Source organism: Pongo abelii, chromosome 1 (assembly GCF_028885655.2).
Source record: "Pongo abelii isolate AG06213 chromosome 1, NHGRI_mPonAbe1-v2.0_pri, whole genome shotgun sequence".
Lineage (NCBI taxonomy): Eukaryota > Metazoa > Chordata > Mammalia > Primates > Hominidae > Pongo > Pongo abelii.
Genome location: NC_071985.2, coordinates 71,639,204 through 71,662,177, shown reverse-complemented (window position 1 = coordinate 71,662,177; position 22,974 = coordinate 71,639,204). Strand labels below are relative to the sequence as shown.

Genomic DNA, 22,974 nt, shown 5'->3' with positions numbered 1-22,974 from the left:
TCCACCTCCTGAATTCAAGCTATTCCCCTGCCTCAGCCTCCAGAGGATGGTCTCAATCTCCTGACCTCGTGATTGCCCGCCTCAGATCTAGTGTTATTTTGCTTTCTTTTCTTTTTTCTTGGAAACATTCCTCATGGAGCCCTCCTATTCTTACCTTTAGGCCTATTTCCTGAATAGCTATCATTTTAGGAGTTTATTTTGCTGTCATTCTTGGAATTCCTTTTGCGTTTTTCATAGGTTGTATTCCTGGTTGCGTGGATCTTCCTCTCTTTTTTTACTTCCTTGCTTTGTTCAAGCATATCCTCCAGTAGTTAGTTTTTTTTTTTTTTTTTTTAAAGAGACAAGGTCTAGGCCAGGCATAATGGTTCACACCCATAATCCTAGCAGTTTGGAAAGTGGAGGCAGGAGAATTGCCTGAGGCCAGAATTTAAGACCAGCATGGGCAATAGAGTGAGACCCTACCAAAAAAAATATAAACAAATTAAAAATTAGCAGCTGGGCGCAGTGGCTCCCACCTGTAATCCCAGCACTTTGGGAGGCCGAGGCAGGCGGATCACGAGGTCAACAGATGGAGACCATCCTGGCCAACATGGTGAAACCCCATCTCTACTAAAAATACAAAAATTAGTTGGGCATGGTGGTGAGCACCTGTAGTCCCAGCTACTTGGGAGGCTGAGGCAGGAGAATTGCTTGAACCTGGGAGGCAGAGGTTACAGTGAGCCGAGATTGCACCACTGCACTCCAGCCTGGAGACTGAGCGAGTCTCCATCTCAAAAAAAAAAAAAAAAAAAAAAAAAAAAAATTAGCTGGGTGTGGTGGTGCATGTCTGTCATCATGGCTACTTGGGAGGATTGCTTGAGCCCAGGAGTTAAAGGTCACAATGAGCTATGATCACACCACTGTACTCCAGCCTGGGCAACAAAGCAAGACCCTGTCTCTTAGAAAAAAAAGAGAGAGAGGAGGGGTATTGCTTGCTCCTTTGTCCAGGCTGAACCTGAACTCCTGGACTCAAATGACCCCCCTGCCTTAGCCTCCTGAGTAGCTAGGATGACAGGCATGCACCACGGCTCCTGGCTTCCTTCAGTAGTTTTTAAAGATGGCACATAGGCAAAAAAGCATGGTATGACAGCCTTCAGCGTGCCAGTCTCTTTAACCATACTGCTGCAATCAGGACTGGTGGATAGTTATCAACCTCCTATTCTTATTCATTGTCATGTTGAAATACTACTTGCTTCTCTCCAGTATTGGAGCACCTGTTTTTTTAAATACTGTATGCTTTTTGTTTTCTTGGTTTACTTTCTATTATGAACTGAGTGTGTCTCCCCAAAGTTATTTTATGTTGAAGCCTTCTATCTGAGTGTACTGTATTTGGACATAGGACCTGTGAGGAAAGTGATAAAGATTAAATGAGGTAATAAGGGTGGGGCCTTAATTTAATAGGGCCGTTGCCCTTATAAAGAAGGGGAGAGACTCCAGTGCTCTCTCTTCCCTATGTGAGGACACAGTGAGAAGATGGCCATCTGTAAGCCAAGAAAGAGCCCTCATCAGGAACTGAATTGGCCAGTACCTTGATCTTGGACTTCACAACCTCCAGAACTATGTGAATATAAATTTGTGTTGTTTAACTCACACCGTCTATAATATTTTGTTAAGGCAGCCTGAGCAGACTAAGACATTCTCCCATTTTGAAGGAGGATATCTTCTTGTCAGACGCGTGTGAACCAGAGCAACTCTATCTTAAATAGGAACTGGGTACAGTGAGGCTGAAACTTACCGGGCTGCATTCCCAGATGGTTAAGGCATTCTAATCACAGGGTGAGACAGGAGGTCAGCACAAAATACAGGTCATAAAGACCTTCCTGATAAAATAGGTTGCAGTAAAGGCTGGCCAAAACGTGCCAAAACCAAAATGGTGACGAGAGTGACCTCTGGTCGTCCTCACTGCTACACTCCCCCCAGCACCATGACAGTTTACAAATGCCATGACAACGTACCCTATATGGTCTACAAAGGGGAGGCATGAATAATCTACCCCTTGTTTAGCATATCATCAAGAAATAACCATAAAAATGGGCAACCAGCAGCCCTTGGGGCTGCTCTGTCTATGGAGTAGCCATTCTTTTATTCCTTTACTTTCTTAATAAACTTGCTTTCATTTTGCACTGCGGACTCGCCCTGAATTCTTTATTGCATGAGATCCAAGAACCCTTCTTGGGGGTCTGGATCAGGACCCTCTCCTGTAATACTCTGGTAGGATATTTTTCCTGATTAGCAGTTCATGGCAGGCAAAATTTTTGAGGTGTTGATTATCTAAAATACTTTTATTCTCACACTTGGTTGTTAGTTTGGCTAAGTGAATAATAATCTAGGTTAGAAATACTTTTCTGTCAGAATGTTGAACTCATTGCTCCATTGTCTTCCAAATTCCTGTGTTGCTTTTGAGAAGTCCAGATCTATTCTTATTCCTGATGTTTTATACATAACTGTTTTTTTTCTTACTGATATGTTTTCGTGGTCATCTGTTTTCATCAATTTTGCTGGACACTCGGGTTTCGATCTAGAAACTCACATCATTTAGTACTGAGAAATTTCACAAATGATTTCCTCGTTTCTGTTTCTTCTTATCTATTATTTTTATCTTGACACTCCTAGATTGGTTTCTCAGTTTACCTTTTTGTTTTCCATCTTTTTGTCTTTTTGATCTATTTTCTTAATTTTATCTTTTAATTATGTTACTGCATTTTTTTCACTTCTGCTATTATGTTTTTAATATACAAAAGATCTTTTTTAGCTCTGTGAGTGTTGCTTTTTATTAAAAAAATCTTATTTTTGTTTCCTGGATGCCATTTTTTCCTGTATCTGTCTCTTTGAGGATAACAGTGTTTTGTTTTTTCCCTGTATTGTGTCTCCTTCAAGTTGCCTTTTTCTGTGTCTCTTTTTTTTTTTTTTATCTCTATATTCTTCTGCTAGAAGCTTTCTTTTGGTTCTGGTAATTCTTGTTGGTCTGCTTCAGATTAAGAATGAGAGATGAGAAAGCTTACTGGAGGATCTAAGTGTGAAGATGGACCTTGCCCATTTTAAGGGCTTTACTATAAGGTGACCTGGACCTGCTGTTTGTCGGGGAACCCTTTTGTTAGTATCTTTAGTTCTTTTCTCTTGGGATGGTCTGATTCCCAGAGTGTTCTTCTAAATTGCCTGTCTGGAATGTAAAAGTCTAATTTTGAGAGTCAAATGGGAGTTGAAGAGAACTTTGGGGGAAGCTCATGTCTTATATGTTTAGAGTAGCCTTTTCTCAACTGTGACAATTACTCTTTTGTCCACCATTTATTTTACCCTCCCAGGAGAGCAAACCTCCATTCTTTTACCTGGGTTGGGAACGGACATTTATCTATATAATGGGTGAGAGGATCTTGGTACTCTACCTCTTAAACAGATTTTATACTACCCCTCTTCTCCATTGAGAGCTACCTAGTACTGGCCTATCCCTGAACCTTTCAAGGATTCTGTGGTTTAAATTAGGTTGGTTCTTAGCTTTTCTCATTCTTAACCTAGGATTCTGTTACTCAGGCCTGCTAAGTCAGTTACCACTTGAACATGTTTCTTCTAGCTTTTAAACATTTATTTACTTTTTCTTTATTTCCATTCTCACTACTTTTGTGGGTCCATGTCTCTGTCTCTCTGTATATAAATTTATCTTTACTGTAGTTTAAATGGGGTTTTGAAAGGAAGTGAAATTGTATATGTTCAATCTACTGTTTTAACCTAGTAGCTGCCATGTATTTCTTAAAATGAAATTTGAATAAGGCATTATGGAGCTCTTGGAGCAATTCCAGTTTTTTTTGTAGGCCAGAGTTAGAGATCTTGGCCTTAGACAGATGGATCTAGCATTTGGCTTGACTTTGTCTGACTAGATGTGACCCAAACTGAATTTCTCAGCTTCTTCCTCAAACTTGTTCTTCTTTCAGAATTTCTAATCTCAGTAAATGAAACCTCTGTTCACCTTTTGACAAAAATGCAAATCAGTGGTGTCATTCCTCTGTTTAAAATTCTTCAGATGCTTCCCATTGTTCATAGGATAAAAATCAACCTCCTTAACCTGGTTTATAGGGCTCTGCATGATCTTGCCCCAAACTTTTCACTAGCCTCCTATCTCTGTACTACTTTCTTGCTCTCCAAAACTGCTTCAGCCACAGGGCCCCCCTTTTCAGATTGTTGAAGTAGGACCACCATCTTCCTCAAGGGCTTTTACATCTGTGGTTCGTTTGTCTGAAATGCTAATACATTTCCCTTCACCACCTACCATTCTTCCAGCTGTAATAATGCCCAAGCCTAAGTCTATTGCTTGTTGAATATTCTCACAGCACCCTATACTGCTTTTTTGTAGTGTTTTTCAGAATTATTTTAAATTAGTTATATACTGATTGTACAGTATTTGACCCCATTAAGTTGATGTTCTATGAGTCCAGTCACTAGATCCGTCTTGTTCATTGTTATATCCCCAGGCTTGACTACAGTGCTTTACTTAGAATAAACAAATACTCATTGAACTTAAAAATAAAAGAGTAGCTTTATTGATATGCTAGAAAAAAATCCCAGACTATACATCAGAATAACTGAATTCTAAGATAGCTATACTGGGTGTGTCACTTTGAGCAAGTAATTGTATAATTCTCAGCCTTATTTTATTTATGAATTAAGGAAGTATGATTTATTGATCTCTAAGATACCTTTTAACTCTACATTAAAGGACCCCCCTTTCCCTTTCTATTCATTTCTTTTCCAGTTGGCTTTCATTTTTATTTATTTTCCTACTTGATACTCATAAATCATTTCTTCCTTATGTTCATTCTTTTTATTCTCTGTAATATGAATATATTCCTTGATATTTGAACTCTCACTTTAGTTCAAGATGGGCTTGAACTATATTTTCTTTTCTCAATTAAAATCCAAATATTTGGCCAGGCATGGTTGCTTAGCCTGTAATCCTAGCAGTTTGGGAGAACAAGACAGGCAGATCACTTGAGGTCAAGAGTTCGAGACCAGCCTGGCCAACATGGTTAAACCCCATCTCTACTAAAAATGCAAAAATCAGCTGGGTGTGCTGGCACATGCCTGTAGTCCCAGCTGCTCGGGAGGCTGAGGCAGGAGAATCACTTGACAGGAGGCAGAGGTTGCAGTGAGTGAGCTGAGATCGTGCCATTGCACTGCAGCCTGGGTGACAGAATGAGACTCCACCTTAAAAAAAAAAAAAATCCCAATATTTGCTCTAACGACTTGGAATTTTTTTAACCTTAAATTGACTATCCAGATTAAAATATTACTAAAAGAACCCTGCATGTGTATTGTGGCCAAAAACATAAGTGCCACACAAATGTGGTTGGAGAATATAGACTTATTGTCCTGTATCAGCTATGTTCCCAATAGGATTGTGTTTCATGATTATGTTAAGGGTTTTATGCAATCTTAATATCTTCTAAGATAATGGAAAAGGCTGCAAAAAGTAGGTATGCCTAGGAAATTAGAAAAATTCTTACTTTGAAGAAAAGATATGTGATAAAGGCTAATGAGGCAAAAACCATAAACTTGGCCATGCATATGTCCTCTTGTACTGTGTGTATGACTTTTATAAAGAAAATTATGATAATGGTGTTAGTTTTAGAAAGCCTTGTAATTTGTTTAATTGTATTAAGTCTTATTTGCATTCATTATATATCTTTAACAAATTATTGTTTATTTACCTTACAGTACAGGTTTGTAGTGTCTAAGGGAATGTAACTTGTGTCTGATGTATATACTACGTATAAACATACCCACTAACAGGTTCACCAAATATTAAACAATTTTGTATTGGCATTTTTAATTTAGAACTTTCTGATGGATTACATATAGGGGTTTAAGAATACTTAATATTTGGGGAAATTAATTTGGAGTTTTAGATGGGTTTGAACTAAATTTTCTTTTTCCATTTAAAAAATGTTGGAATATAGGCTCCTGTTACATGAAAATTTGCCATCCAATGCGTTTTCAGGAATGGATTAGATTTGGATAAGAGGGATGTTTTTCTATTTGTGTTGGCCGTATTAAAGAGAAAAACTAAATGCTGCTGCTTACTGCTTTATAGCCTTGTATTGTAGGTGTTTGTTTCCTACCACTCACTTGAGGTCAGTGGTTTTTCATAAAAAGAAAGGGTTTTCACTGCTGATATGAGTCAGCTAAGTTGTGCTCATCGAATTGGGTTATCTAATTCCTAGTGAGTGACGGATAAGATTCTTTAGAGATGCTTGTATTATCACCTTAATAGTTTTCACTGTAAGCTCAGCGATTTGTGATTCAGATGGGTCTCAATTCAGAAAAGATGCATATGTAGCTCTGGATTCTATTGCACTTGATGCTATAAATAGAGGTAGAGCTATTAAAGATTTTTAATGCTGCCATACTCTTGACAACTTTTATTTCTAATGTAGCCTGCCTTCTTCTGCTTTCTTAGTTAGAGAGGTGATATCACAGCATTGGTTGTGTAACCAATTGCTAAAAAATCAGACACTAATTTCTCAATAGTGAAATCAGTGTCTGAGTTCACTCTTTTTCACCCTCTCCAGTAAGAATTACATTCCTTGAAAAGCTCTAATTCTTTTCCCACACCAGCTGCCCCTAAAGGAAAGTGATGCGATCCAATTCAAAAAGAGGCAAGCATGAGGATATATTAATATAGGGAGAGATACTAAATATAACAAAAGGAATGTGCATTAAATGCTGTTTGAGATTAAGTCTTAGTGTAGTTCATTTTTCTGTCAGTAACAGAAACGAGACATGAAAATGATCTTGAGTTTTTATCACTTAGTAATATAATACTATGGTCATATTTTAAGTGCCATGCTAGTTTTTCTTATGCTTTTCTCTTTCTTTTCTTTTTGAGACAGGGTCTTGCCCTGTCATCCAGGCTGGAATACAGTAACACAAATCACAGCTCACCACAGCATCGACCTCCCAGGCTCAAGCAATCCTCCTGCCACAGCCTCCTGAGTAGTTGGGACTAAAGGTGCAAGCCACCACACCTGGCTGATTTTTGTACTCTTTTTGTAGAGCCAGGGGTCCCACTTTGTTGCCCAGGCTGGTCTTGAACTCTGGAGCTCAAAGGATCCTCCTGCTGCTGCCTCCCAAAGTGCTAGGATTACAGGCATGAGCCACTGTGCTTGGCTACACTTTTCTTAAGTTAGCACAATATTTATTTAAGAAAAATTTGTAGATAGGCTTTTATTTCCTTCAAAGGATTAGTATTTAAGTGACTTATTTTATTTTGAATATTTTATATTTTTCTGTTTAAGAGGTTTAGTATGAACTGTAGATTATGACTGATCTATTGGGATTGAAGAACAGGCTGTGATGGACTGCCATTTGTCATCTTACTGCTGGCACCATTCATAAGACACCATTCAGTTAACTAGGCCATATAGTTGCTTAAGCAAACTTGGCTCAATGTGGAAATTAAGGGACTTACCTCTTTTAAGAGACTGGGTTGTGCTGTGTTGCCCTGGTTTGAGTGCAGTGGCTATTGAGAGCACAGTCATGCACCCTACAGCTTCGATCTTCTGAGCTCAAGTGATCTCAGCTCCCGAGTAGCTGGGACTATAGAGGCGTGCCCTGATATCCCAGCAGGACTTATTTCTTCGAATGTATATTTAAGAAGTGGAAGAAAACTATATGATCTGCTTTGCTTGCATTTCATGGCACATGTGATCGGGGCAGTGCAAACTGTTGTAGTGATGTGGAAGGGAGAAGCAAGGTAGAACTATCATAGGAATTGTTCCCCATCCTTGCCATCTTCTTAAAATAAGTAATGGCACCAAACTAAAATGAGCTCTTCTATAAAGAGAAGTGTTACCTTTATCAAATATCAAGTTGTCTGCCATAAATAAGTCATGCCTTCAAGGAATTTATTACTTTTTTACCAGATAACTCATTCTGACCTGTGATAGAGCAGAGTTAGAACATTCATGCTGAACTGTGGTGCAGCTGAGACTGAGAGGGAAGCAGCAGCAGAACTCTGCAAATGTTAGACTAAAGGAAATTACTCACCAGAGAGAAGTATCACATGTTACCTCTTTCCTGCTCTCTCCCTCTCTTAACAAGGGTGATAATGAGCATAATGAATTTACTAACTAGACACCAGTGATCACGTAGGTCGGAAATTAAGCCTCTGTAGTTGACAAGGAAACTAAAGTGGTTAGCTGAGGTTAAAAGACACAATATAAATTTATTTCAGCAAATAATTGTGGTCTCATAGTAAATTTATGGTAATGTAAGGATTAAGACTTGTATTTCCATGAAGGCAACCGTTTCTGACCTAATGACTGTATATCTTAAACATATTGAATGATTATTTAGTATCCATATTACTCATCAAGGTACGAGGGTGGCCATATTTAAATCCACTGAGGCCATTTATTTGTATGAACTATAATATAATTTGCCAGCCCAAATGTTCATTGTGTGTCAGGACAAAGCAAAGTTCACATGTACTGTGTGTTGGGTGGTTATCAGTCTAAGAAAATTTTTGTTTGTTGTTCTGGAAATGTTATTTTCTGACATTTTGACAAAATATAGAGGGTGGGAAGGTAATGAAGGGTTAAAATAAGTAAAATTAAACTTTAAGTGACCTGACTGGATTTTCCTTTCCTTTTGTACTTTAAGAATGAAAGAGAGTGACTTAGTTGATGGCGACTGCACTAGGTCTTAAGCAGACAGCATTGATACATTTATAAAATAATTTGAACATAAATCTGCAGTATATTGTGGACTACTCCTCAACCGCATTATAATTTTTTTTTTTTTTTTGAGACAAGGTCTCATTCTGTTGCCCAGGCAGAGTACAGTGGTGTGATCATGGCCCACTGCAGCCTTGATCTCCTGGGCTCAAGTGATCCTCCTGCCTTAGCCTCCCAAAGTGCTGGGATTACAGGCATGAGCCACTGTGCCCAGCCTGTTACAGTAATTGACATTGTTAAGAATCATCTCCACATAGCAACTCTAACATTATTTCTTCTATTGTATCAGAAATTGTCTATAGAAGATAGCCATGTGTATGCCATATTTTTAAACCTGCATGTCAGGGGCAAGGATTTTATTGTTTATTAAAAAAATAACTGCCTTTTAAAAAATAACTTGTTGGCTGGGCACGGTGGCTCACGCCTGTAATCCCAGCACTTTGGGAGGCCAAGGCTGGTGGATCACAAGGTCAGGGGATTTAGATCATCCTGGCTAACATGGTGAAATCCCATCTCTACTAAAAATACAAAAAATTAGCCAGGTGTGGTAGCGGTCACCTGTAGTCCCAGCTACTCGGGAGGCTGAGGCAGGAGAATGGCATGAACCTGCGAGGTGGAGCTTGCCGTGAGCTGAGATCGCACCACTGCACTCCAGCCTGGGTGACAGAGTGAGACTCCCTCTCAAAAAAAAAAAAAAAAAAAACTTGTTAATTGGCCTATTAATATGATATTAAACATAAATGCCTGTTAAAACTGTTGTGAACATGTTGATGAAAAGAAAAATGCAATCATCCCACCTCAGCCTCCCAAGTAGCTGGGACTACAGGCATGCACCACCATGCCTGGCTGATTTTTGTATTTTTTGTAGAGATGAGGTCTCACTGTGTTGACCAGGCTAGCCTCAAACTCCTGAGTTCAAGTGATCCACCCACCTTGGCCTCCCAAAGTGCTGGGATTATAGGCGTGAGCCACCATTCCTGGCCAGATGTTTTTGCTTCTGTAATAAAGTGATCACTTTAATTCTTAGCTTTTATGAAGTAATACTTTTTGACTTTGGGTTCAAAGCCAAAACAAATCTGGTCATTGAAATTTCAGAGTTTCGAAGAATTTGCCATTTCTAAGACAGGTTAGCTGTGGTGTGGAAATAAAAACGTATGTATAGATACAGAAAAATATAGATCTATCCTTCCACAACAGTTCAGACTTCTGCAGTTTACACCAATAATCTGTTGGGAATGTGTTCCTCTTTTAGTGTATTAAGACCTTCCCTATTTAGATAGATTTCCCAAAACTATGCTATTGTTATTTCTTTTTTTAGGTTGGCACTAAGATAGATGAAAGGCCCCTGAGACTGACTGAAACATTAGAGTTTGTATTAACTGGGAAGATTCTCTCTATAGAATCCCTTTATAAAGCTTTCTCTGGAAGGCAGTAAATATTAATAGTGTTACAGTCTCACCAATGCAACACAGTGTAGTAGTCTGTTATTGTGAGGCATCACCCAGAGTTGTTTGTCTCATGACCAAGAGAATTAAGGAGCATGGTCACAAAGGGTGAGGTTGGAGCAAAAGTTTAATAAGCAAAAGAATGAAAGCTGTCTGCCGCAGAGAGGGGGCCCAGAAGAGGGTTGCCATTTTTACAGTTCATTGCAAAGGCTTTTATAAGAAACTGATGAGGACTGGGCATCTCATTTACGTAAGGTGTGATTTCTGGTACCTCCACCCCATCCTGCTAGTGCACATGTGGGCCCTTAGCTTGAGTTACTCCATAATGCTTTGTTCCCCTTACTGCACATGTGTTAGAGGATGGAATTTTCCATTGTGGCCATGTCTGGGCAGGTCATCTCTATAACCTGTCTTATCTGTGTGGCTGTGAGCATGTCTTAGGCAAGCTTCCCTGTGCAAGTTCCCTTATCTGTGCCTACAGCCTGAAAAATCAGGCTTTTGTTTGAAAGGATTCAACTGAAGATCCATCCTAGCTGCCTGCCTGACCAGTTTCTTCCTTTCTCCTCTCTCAATAGGTTCAAGATTTTACCAATTGCATTTAACATGTCAGAATTTTTAAAAACATGAGACTAGTAAATTATGTGATTCAAAAGCAACTCAGATGAACTTCTAAGGAGCTGTAAGATACAAAAATAAAATTTCTCATAGCAATTTTTTCTTACACATTCTTCATATTTTGGCCATAAACTTATTGTCCTTTCTCCCTTATCCCTATTTCTGCTTTCTATCAGATCCCTTTAATTACTATCTTGCTATAAAATTTTTGAGGCACTTTTCTTAAGTATGGAAGAGATAAGTTGCTTATCCTCTAAGAAAAAAGTTGGAGTGTGTCTGTGTATGTGTTCCTATACTGAAATTTCCAGCTCTATCATATCATTCAGTTTGTCATTTTTGTCAAATAATATATCATGCTATGATGCTCCTTTCTCCCATTACACAGAAGGGTTAACACATGAGAGATCTATTATTATTGTTGTTGTCTCCTTGCCAAGTAGTTTCTAAATTTATATTAGCATTTGCAGTTACTTAATTTATATTAGCATTCGAAGGGGCCCAAAGTTTGCTTTTTAGACTTACTGGCAGGCCAAATGACTTAGTATTTTGAGTGCTGTTTTGAAATTATTTGGAAATAATAGATTGCATTGAATACTTCAAATAAGCTTCCCTTTTAGGTTATCTTTCTTCCTTTTTTGAAAACCATCTATATTGGACTTCCTGTTATATATTATAGTTACATAACCTGCTTTATTAACTTTTATCAATTTGTATTTTTATTAGTGACTCTTTTATTCTCTCATCTCTTTTGTGTTATTCATCCACCACTAACAACTAGAAAGTTACCTGTCCTGTTGATTCCTATTTCAAAATCTGGCTCACATGGTCTGTTTGTTACCATTTTCACTATAACTGATCTGTTTCAGACCCTGACCATCCCTAAACCAGGCCATTACATCAGTCTCCCATACATTGTTAAGACCTCTGGTCTTTCCCCCACTTTCTTCATCTTGTTATAAACTAGTATTGCCAGATTTTCTTAGAATACCTCATTGACTTTCTGTTGTCTAAGCAGTGGTTTTTAGCATGTGGTCTGTGGAATGCTAGATCTCCAGGACCCCCCCGATCTGATAGTTTAAAACTATTTTTTATAGTAGAACTATAAGACTAATTATGGTTATTCAGTCTTGATTATATGGCAGACATTTTCTGAAAAAAGGAAGACATAAACCTATCACTTCAGGGAAACAACCAAGAGTATTTATTGCTAATGATAAAATTTAAGACTAAAAGCAAAAACTAGAATGTTAGAAAATTTGCATCTGCAACTTTGAGCTTGGCAGCTTCCCGGTAGTACTTGAAGTCTTTTCTGATGAGATCAAAACTTTTCTGAAGATTGATGAATGTGACTTTTTTGATATTATATAATGAAAGGTGTCAATATTTGGAATATCTGCAAATCTGAATGAACCAATATTTTTTAAGTGATCAGTGCATGATGTTTATAAACTCACATAGATGGGGTGAAAGATGCACTCAAAGGACAAGGTGGACCGGTGGTTTTTGATGTAACAGAATATGAAAAGTTCATTGATGTGGTCTCAGATTACACATTGTACACTAACTTTTGAAAAGCAACTGCTTCTCAGGTTTGGTATAGTATTAACGAAGAATATTCATAGTTATTTGAAAATATTATTAAAACACTCTTTCCTTTTCCAACTACATATTTGTGAGTCCAGATTTTCTTTATGTATATCAACCAGAAAAACACAAAGCAATAGATTGAATGTAGAAACAGATATAAAAACCTTGCTGTCTTCTATTCAGCCAGACTTTAAAGAGATTTGCAAAAATATAAAAGAGTCGCTCTTAATTTTTTTGAAAAGTTACATTTCATTAAAAATGTGTTACCTATGTTAACATGCTATAGGAGTGTTATTGTTAAATGAATTCATATTTTTAAAATTTCTCAGTTTTAATTTCTAACATGATAAATATTGATATAACCCATATAAACCCATATTGATATAACCCATATACTGAAGTCCTCAGTAATTTTAAAGCCTAAAGGAGTCCTGCAATCAAGAAATTGGAGAACTGCTGGTCTACAGAATAATACCCAGTTTTAAAGAAGTATTTACAAAGCGATCCATTGACTTACCTCTGATTCTTTTTAATGTTTCTAAAATTATTTAATTTTTGTAATGAGGCCAGCATTCATTGTCCTTAGTATCCTCATAGGAATGGACAGAGCAAATCCAAAATTGTTTTCAGTTTTGCTATTAAGATTTTTCTGTGTGATTCTAAGTTAGTTATTCTTTTCTCTAGTGAATTTTAGATACTAAAAATAATTGGAAGTCAGAAATTAAAAGTAAGTCACTAGAGCAAAAAATAAGATAGGACTGGCAAGGTGAAATGGGACAAAAATCTGAGCTTGTCCTGGTAAAGCGTATAGTCTCAGTATACAGGCCTTGCTTACGTGCTTTTAAACCTTCATTTAGCCCTAGAAATGAGAACATGATATAACATAATCTATATAAGTTAAATATAGGTTATTTTAAAAAACATCATTTTATTACTTAAAATGCCTTTTAGATAATAGAGAAGTGCTAAAAAGAACAGAAACTATCACTTTTTTTCTTGTTTTTTTTCCCCCTTGGTATACATTCTTTAAAAATGACCAAAAAATGGGTATTAGAAAAAGAAGCTATAAAATCTATAGGATGGCTAATAAATCCCTCTGTTTAGACAGACATAATTTTTTTTTAATATAGAAGTATTGCTCCCTATTTCATTGCTCTCTATTTCTTCTTATCTTTGGCACTAGAGGGGGATGGTTCAGGGTTCCAGAATGTTTTTTTGAGACATTGTCTTGTTTTCACAATACCATGAAGAAATTAGGAAAAGGATTAGGTTGGACAAAGGGAGAATATTAGACAGTGAGGCTTTAAGAGAATTTATTAGGATCTCACAGAAAAGAGAATTTAGATTTTCTTAAATTCAATGTTGATACAGATTTATATTTTCTCAGGAAACCTGGGTTATGCTATTAATCAATATCCTGTATTAAAATTTTTATGGACAGGGTTTATCAGTGTTTTCTTGCTAAAGTTAATTTACAGTAAAGCTTACAGTACGCAGTTTAGGTCACCCATGGCTAACTTATATAATAAAGCTAGTTATTTGAATGACCATAAATTGTCTAATTTTGTCAAAGTTTCTAATTGTTTAGACCGTAAAACTATTCATATTTCCACATAAAGTAGGTGCACCTCTTTCTGTTGAAGTCGTCTTGGTATTTGACTCTAAAAATAGGCCTACATGTGGTAAAATTGTAACCCATATTTTTGTCCAAATCATGTGAAGAAAATTGGTTTTGACATGGCTTTTAAATGTAGGCAAGAATATCCTATATATGTACAAAAGGATTAAGAGTCAGTTTCATTAGAGCTTTTTTGTGATAATTTTGAGATTTTGAAGTCAAAAGAAAACTTTGGAAGAACTGAAGATGCAGTTCTAACATAAAATAATTTAAGATGCTTAGACTACAAGGGGAGGGTTGAGGGTAGGGGAGAGAGGGTGGATTGGAGATGCTGCAGATGTAGCATGTAATGCTGTGCATAGTGCAGAGGAGATACAAACAGAAAATAAGGGAAGAAAAGAAAAACAGTGAACTTCTAAGAATTAATAACATGTCTAACCAAGCCCTAATAACAGTGTTGGTTCTTGGACCTTGAATTATCTTTGGGGGGAGTTGATAAACCCCCAAACATGCAGTGCAGTAAGTTTAGATAGCCTTAGAGAGGACAGGAAGTTAAACCAGAAGAAACAATGAAGACGATATTGAACACATAAAGGGATTTATAAAGAGAGACCTACGTAGTTCTATGAAGAGAGACTTATAGCAACTGACTTGTTGCTAACATTCTACAGAGCTCCAGCTATAATTATGCATATTTGGTTAATTATAATATAAGACACCTAGGAAATTATTTGGCTTTCCTTGAAGTCAAGCCAGTGCCAGTAGTATACCTATCATCCTGTGACAAAAGATAAAAATTCTACAGAAAGCAGTGATAATGAAAAATACTCATATAATAGATATAATGTGCTTTTTTATGATTTACAACTCCCCTGCCCTCATGGGTGTTGGTTTTCTAATCTTTTCAATTTGAGTTTTTACTTTAGCATAATAACTAAGTAGTGATAATGCATGTTAGGTAGTCTCTATAGTATATTCCTGAGAAGAATTAGTTCTTCATGCCTGAAGAACTTTTAATATATATCGAACTGTCATAAAAGCTTTATTTAATGGATCTAATATGTACTTATAAATTAAAATATGTGCCCAGTTCCAGCAGCCCAAATGAGTAAACATTTTATATCAAAAAAATTGAAGATGACAAAGATGTTAGTAACCACTTGGTATTTTATAAGGAAATGAGACAGTTGGGAATTGCTGAGACATTTTGCTTTAATATCGGGTACCTCCACCTTTAAGTAACATCATGGTAATATATTTAGATCTTTTCTTAAGAAAATTATTTTCCATGTTTTTAAGATCTTGCTGGCCTCTAGTGGTAGTACGATGCTCTTGTTTAAACATTTTCAGTTCTTATGAGTGTAAAGCCATTTGGAAGGCCTAGTCTGCTGATGAATTTACTCTCAGAGTTCTGGGTTAACAGTGTTCTCAAAGTGTACATGTAATAACATCATCTTTCTCCTAAAGACTAGGGAAGGTGTCTGAGTCACTCTGCCTCTGTATTTTGAACTATACTGGTTAAGCTCTGAAGCAACCTCTCATTATTATAGTTTGTATACAGTGGTAATTACTATGTAAAGTTTGCACTAACAATTCTTCCCAGAGTGTTTCAGCCCTCTTCTCTGAAGGTTGTAGGGCTATTTTTTCCTTATTCTGTGTATAACAGTTTTCATTTTAAGAGGAAGCTTTAAATTTACCATTGAGATTCATGTTTAGGCTCACCTCTTTATTTGATTTGGCAGAATTTTGCATTTGAAATACTGGTTTACTAAGCAAGATAATGATTTGTCACTTTTGTTTTTCCCTTTTCTCATGCAGATGTGAAAGGGCCACCCACCCACCGTCTGTCTTGTGGTCAGTCACCCTACACCGAGACAACAACATGGGAGCGGAAGTATTGCATCCTCACAGACAGCCAGTTGGTATTGCTCAACAAGGAGAAGGAGGTGAGATGGATATTATTCAGGAAAGTTAGTTTCCTTTTCTGAGTAAATTCCTGAAATTACCTAGTTTTTGTTTGCATTTTGATAAGTTGTATTATAAAAATAAAGGCTTGATGAAGATATAGGTAAGTCTAAAAGGCTGCTAATGTCATAAAGATATGTTATCTTCATGAAGGAGTGGGTTTCACAAGATAGGGCTGGATTTTCACTAAGAAACAATGGAAGAGATACTGAGTTAAACTGAGGAGTTTGGAATGGGAAGGGGTTGGATTATATAGGCCTGGCCCTGAAAATGGTCTTGAGGGGCCATTGGAAATTACATCAGTCTACTTCCTAGCAAAAACAAATGTCATTAATTGGATTAATTAAAAGAGGGTTATTGGAGGGACTATTTGCAGATGTGTGGGCAGCATAAAGGACCTATCTAAGGATGAGGAAGCACCCACGAGCTAGCAATCACAGAAAGCAGTTATCACCCTAGGCTTCCAAGGCAAGGGAAGAGAGCGATGTTTCTGGAACCTAGAGAACTGTAGCTGCATGAGAGAGCTGCTTGACAGTTGCTGTGGTTATGCACAAAAGAACACAGTCTCTATACCAAACAAAAATGGCCAGCAGGGAGGAAGTAAGACAGAATAAACACTCCAACTCTTTTCTTCTGCCTTCTGATTTCTTGCCAGTGTCACCTATTGGCCAAATCTAACTCGAAGGCAGAAAAAGATTGTTTTTTGATGTATTCTGTAGAGGTCAGCTTCCTGAAACATGTAACAAGGTCAAGAAGGGCAGAGAGTAGAATAGATCTGGCGAGGTAGACAGAATGTAACCAGGACAGGCGTCTAGTTCTAGGTGTACTTTCTGTTCTTCTAAATTAAAAAACTCTTAAACTTATCACATGCTATTACTATTTTATTCCTCAAACTGTTATAGTTTACAGATCCTTCCACAGCCATTGCATTTATTTGCTTATTGGTGATTAATCAGGTAATTGATATCATTCTGATTTGGTATGATAAAACTACTGCATAAAGTCATCATAATTCCCAATTTCCACCATATAAAAAAAATAATATAATATTGACAAAGAAGAGGAATAATGAAAGGGACTGAGAAGATATGATTCAATGAAGGAGAAAGATTAATTGCCAAAACTATATAAATAACTAGAAAGATGTAGGGAGAATATCCATTCAGTAAATCACCTTCCAGAAAGGTGAGTTCAAAAGAAGCAAAGAACAGGAAACACATTTCTTAATTCTCATCTGTGGATCCCTACCTCCCCTTTCTCTTCTCTTGCTCCTCCTTCCTTCCCTGCCCCTTCTCTTACCTGTCCCTTCTCTTTCTCAGCATTTTTTAATGTGGTAAAGATAATACCAATAAAACAATTTCAGTTTCTTTTTGTATTTTAATAGGCATTGCTACTTTCAAGAGCCTTGTTAATATGCCTCCATGAAGAACTTGCTCATTCTTTTTCTCTTGCCATTGAAAATATCTTTTACTTTTGTTACCATCTCCCTACCTATAACCCTTTTCCAGCATTTTAATATTCTTAGATTTAATTTTATTAAAATAACTGAATAAAGGCCAGACTTTTCTAGAACAAGTTGTGTATGTTGCTGTGTTTATATTAAGTAGATAATAAAAATTGGTAAAGTGAATATTAGTATAGAACATTTCTAATTATCCAAACTATTCAAAATCTTCATTTTAACCAAATGTACTGTCAGCAGTCTTTTCTCAGAGCTATTAGTAAGGAGTAATATAAACAAATCGTTTGCCATCTTTTTGCCCTTACCTACATTTTACTCAGTTTAGTACTGTAAGAGATGAAATAGCTTTAAGTATAGATAGCAGAAAGTCAATAAGCATGCCTTTTCCAGAACCAAGGTGCACATTAATCAATTGAGTTATCTGCGCTTGGGCCACCTTTTGTCTCATAAAATAACTGTCCATGATAAATAATTTTCTAAAACAACATCTTATGTCCTTTATCCCTTTTTATACCAGTCATCATGAGTAACCCTAAACACCTAGGGAACCCTCATCCACCACGCTGTGTGTACTCACCCTATGGCTCTGTGTATTGTCTTTTCTGACACTGTCTTCCACTTGTCCTTCCCCACCTCTTGAAACCCTTTCACTGTGTCCACTGCAATTCCAGGTTCATCATCAGCAAAACCAGCTGTTTCTTCCACCTTTTCTCTGAAGGGGTCCCTTAACTTCTTAGTCTTACAAGAACTGAGATCTTCCCTGAGGACACTATCTTCCATAAAGTTTTGTCAGTGGATGGCCGTTTTTCCTCATACCATAATGTCTGTGATAGGTGTCTTCCTCTTTCATGTCTGCTGTCTATTCTCCCGTTTTCCCTAAAATGTCCAAACTTTGAGTCTCACATTATAGTTATCTTTTTTTTTTTTTTGGGAGACGGAGTCTCTCTCTTGTTTCTCAGGCTGGAGTGCAATGGTGCCATCTCAGCTCACTGTAACCTCCGCCTCCTGAGTTCAAGCGATTCTCCTGCCTCAGCCTCCCAAGTAGCTGGGATTACAGGCACCTGTCACCATGCCCAGCTAATTTTTTGTATTTTTAGTACAGATGGGGTTTCACAATGTTGGCCAGGCTGGTCTTGAACTCCTGACCTCAGGTGATCCACCTGCCTCAGCCTCCCAAAGTGCTGGGATTATAGGCGTGGGCCACCGCGCCTGGCCTGTAGTCATCTTCTAACCTTCCTCGTTGTTTTTTGTTGATTCTATCCCCTGGGCCATTATTATCTCCAGGACTACTCCAGTTTTAATTTTTTATGATTCTCATCTCCATAGAGAGATTTTCCTTTTGTAACACACTGGCCGTCAGTTCCTTGAACTTTTTCCTCTCTAAGGATCCCACCTTATCGCTACAACTCCTTCATATTCACAGTTGTGTGCATATTACTGTTTGACTAATACCTTCTATCTTTCTAGCTCATTTCTTATTTCAGCAATCCTTCAACCCTTCTGAGACCTAGGACCCATTGATCCTGTCACCTTTTCTGGCTTTTATAAAGCCTCTGATGTCCTCTCTCTCCCCTGAGTTCCATGGTCAGTCATTCTCATCACTCCTTTGCATACTGTTTCCTTGCCCTTCCCTTGCTTCATCATACACACTTGGCAAAGTGATAGCTGAAGTGAATCTTACTCTTTATCTAATCTGCCCTGTATCCATGCAGCTTAATGTATCTGGAGAAAATTACACATACCATGCTGCCTGGTGTTAAACAAATGGCTGCAAACCTCATATCAGCCCATAATGCTCCTTGGCAATCACAAAACATTTTCCCACTTCAGTTACTGTCCCACTCTCCCGGACTAGTGCTTCACATTCTATCTGTGGTAAAGTACCAGTTTCCCCTCCACCCACCTTGTTGTGATCAATAAAATACAATGAAGTGGATTGTTAAGAAAAAAATGAAAAAAAAAAACATAAAAATATAATCCCACTCCTGGCTAGCTACCCAGAGGAAAATAAGTCATTATATAACAAGGATATACATGTTTACAGCACACATGTTTACAGCAGCACAATTCGCAATTGCAAAAATATGGAATCAGCCCAAATGCCCATCAATCAAGGGGTGGATAAAGAAAATATGGTGTACGTGTGTACTGTGGAATACTACTCAGCTGTAAAAAGGAATGAAACAATAGCATTTGAAGCAAACTGGAAGAAACTGGAGACCATTATTCTATGAAGTAACTCAGGAATGGAGTATGTCTTCACTCATAAGTGGGAGCTGAGCTATGAGGATGCAGAGGAATAAGAATGATAACAATGGACTTTGGGCACTCAGGGGAAAGGGTAGGAGAGAAGTGAGGGATAAAAGACTGCATATTGGGTACAGTGCACACTGCTCAGGTAATGAGTGAACCAAAATCTCAGAAATCACCACTAAAAAACTTAGCCATGTAACCAAACACCACCCATTCCCCCAAAAACCTATTGAAATAAATAATAATTAAAAATTTAAAAAATATATAAGACCAAATTTTTATTGGGTTTAACAGACATTAAATCACAATTCAGTTAAGTATGTTCAGCATAATCATAACATAGGAAAAGAAGGAATAGAAGGATAAAAATTGTATATATTCATAGAAAGTAGGCTGTACAAACCCACTGATCACGTCAAGCATGCTGCTTCTCGGTTTCTGTACTATTTTGTTTATTGTGGACTAGTCACAATTTGCAGATAGCACAGGAGCTTAAACTACACTTTGAGTAACACAGTCCAAAATAATTTCTAAGATGATGTTTTTCATACCTTCTCCTATTTCCTCAAACTGCCAATCTCTTCTTTATTATTCCCGCCTAGAGCTGATTACTTTGCTTATTACTTCACCGAGAAAATTGGAAAATTCACGAGAGAACTTCTGCACACTCCATTACTGTATCTACCTGACAGCAACTGTTTCCTTCTATCCTGATTTTACTTTTTTAACTATGATTGAGCTGTCCACTGTGGTCAGCCCTTCTGCTTGTGTTCATTCCATTATTTCTTGCCTGTTCAAGGATATGTCACTAGCAATTCTTCCCTACCTTTTTTGAAAAACATTTTAGTTTTTTGCTTTCTACCAGATCATTCCCATCAGCATGCTATTCTTTCTCTCTCTCTTTTTTTTTTTTTTTTTTTTGAGACAGACTTTCACTCTGTCGCCTAGGCTGGAGTGCAATGGTGCAATCTCAGCTCACTGCAACCTCCGCCTCCTGTGTTCAAGCGATTTTCCTGCCTTAGCCTCCTGAGTAGCTGGAATTACAGGCATGTGCCACCACGCCCAGCTAATTTTTGTGTTTTTAGTAGATATTGGCCAGGCTGGACTTGAACTCCTGACCTCAGGTGATCCACCCGCCTCGGCCTCCCAAAGTGCTGGGATTACAGGCGTGAGCCACTAAGCCCAGCTTTTTTTCTCGTCTGAAAAAAAATAAAGCCTGTATTAACCTCACTTGTACCTCCAGATACCACCCCTTTCTCTTTTCTCCTTTATAACAAAAATTCTCAAAACTTCTATGCTCATTGTCTTTAATTCCTGTTCTACTTTAAATCTATTCCAGCCAGACTCTTACCCACATCACTGCCAGAATTGTGCTTGTTAAGCTCACTAGTGACCTTCCCATTGTTAAATTCAGTGGTCAGTTCGCAGTTCTCATCTTAATCTGTTAATGGCATTTAGTAGAGTTGATCACTCATTTCTTCTCCTAAGGTCACTTTTCCTATTTGGCTTCCATGACACTGTGTTCTTTTTCTTTCCTGCTTCTCTGGAAGTTTCTTTTGAGTCATCTTTACAGATTTCTCTTCTCTCCAAATCTTAACATGGAAGTGCCATGGGACCTTATTTTCTTAGGGATCTCATCTCATTTGTAGTCTTGAGACTATAAATGTCTTCTAATGCTGATGATTCCTAATTTTATATCTTAAAACCACATATCACTGTTCTCTCTCTTAAAAAGATGGAGTCTCACTATGTTGCCAAAGCTGGTCTGTAACTCTTGGGCTCAAGTGATCCTCCCACCTCAGCCTCCCAAAGTGCTGGGATTATAGGCATGAGCCACTGCACCAGGCCATCTCTCTTCTCTAGACTCATATATCCATCTGTGCATTACACAACTCCACTTGGATATGTAAGAGTCATTTCCAACATGTCCCACACTTCAGCCCTAATATTCACTTCATAACTTACCATAGGTAAGTTATCTCCATTAATGACAACTCCATCCTTCGAAGTTTCAAAGGCCAAAAGCTTCCCCAACTTGCTACTTTCCAGACATACTGTCTTCATCATTATTTCATGAGTACATCAGGCATGTTCCTCCCTAAGGCCTTAGTCTTGGCTTTTTCTTTGCATGGAACATTCTTCCCTTTTATATTTGCGTGGCTCATTTTCTTACCTCCTTCATCTCTTTGCTTACGTACCACATACTTAGTAAGGCCAACCCTGACTAACCTATTTTAAATCACTACTGTTCCCCACATCTGTATCCAGAACTTCTGACCTAATTACCTGGCTCTAATATATTTTTTTATAGCATTTGCCACCTGCTAAAATGCTATATAATTTATTTATTATGTTTAATGTCTCTCATCTCCTACTGGAATATAAGCTTTTGAGCAAAGATTTTGTCTGTTTTGTTCAAGGATGTATCCACCAGTTCTTAGAACAGTTCCTGATGAAACATAAGAAACTCTCAATAAATACTTGTTGAATGAATGTTGCAAGAGCCAAATTAAAAACTTTTATTTCTGAATGTCTGTTTCCTTAATATAAGTTGAATAGAAGATATCTTCTATCCTTTCTTTCCATGATATATCTACCCAGAACATGCAACTTAATTCTTTATTTTTCTAAAACTAATGAAGAGAAAAATAATTGATGGGGTGCTTTTCCACAGTTGAATACATGATTCCATCTTTATTTATTGAGCACCTATCATTATGTGTAGTATTGTGGTCACAAAGATGCAGTTTTGTTGAGAGGTAAAATAAAGTTAAAACCATTTGGAATTAGATAGCAGTGGTAGTTGCACAATGTTGTGAATGCACTAAATGCTGATGAATTATTCACTTTAAAATAGTAAATTTTATGTTATATGAATTTTGCTTCAGTAAGTTTATTTTTATTTATTTTTTTGTTTGTTTTTTGTTTTTGAGATGGAGTCTCGGTATGTCACCCAGGCCGAAGTGCAGTGGCGCGATCTCGGCTCACTGCAAGCTCCACTTCCCAGGTTCACGCCATTCTCCTGCCTCATCCTCCCAAGTAGCTGGGACTACAGGTGCCCACCATCACACCCGGCTAATTTTTTTGTATTTTTAGTAGAGACGGGGTTTCATCGTGTTAGCCAGGATGGTCTCAATCTCCTGACCTCGTGATCCGCCCGCCTCAGCCTCCCAAAGTGCTGGGATTATAGGTGTGAGCCACCACACCCGCCAAGTTTATTTTTTAATTGTAATATAACCATAAGAGATTAACTGAGATATGGCC

The 22,974-nt window shown here is 37.6% G+C and overlaps 1 protein-coding gene across 5 annotated transcripts in view; it reads left to right on the top strand.

Annotated features, from left to right (window-relative positions):
* The window catches only part of RASAL2 (RAS protein activator like 2), a 388,281-nt gene that overhangs the window by 183,037 nt on the left and 182,270 nt on the right, over positions 1 to 22,974 (top strand). For all 5 annotated transcript variants that reach the window (XM_009240601.4, XM_024251848.3, XM_063716906.1 and 2 more), the window contains exon 2: positions 15,849 to 15,976. In XM_009240601.4, coding sequence (XP_009238876.2) covers positions 15,849 to 15,976 — 128 coding nt within the window. The remainder of the gene's footprint in view (positions 1 to 15,848; positions 15,977 to 22,974) is intronic.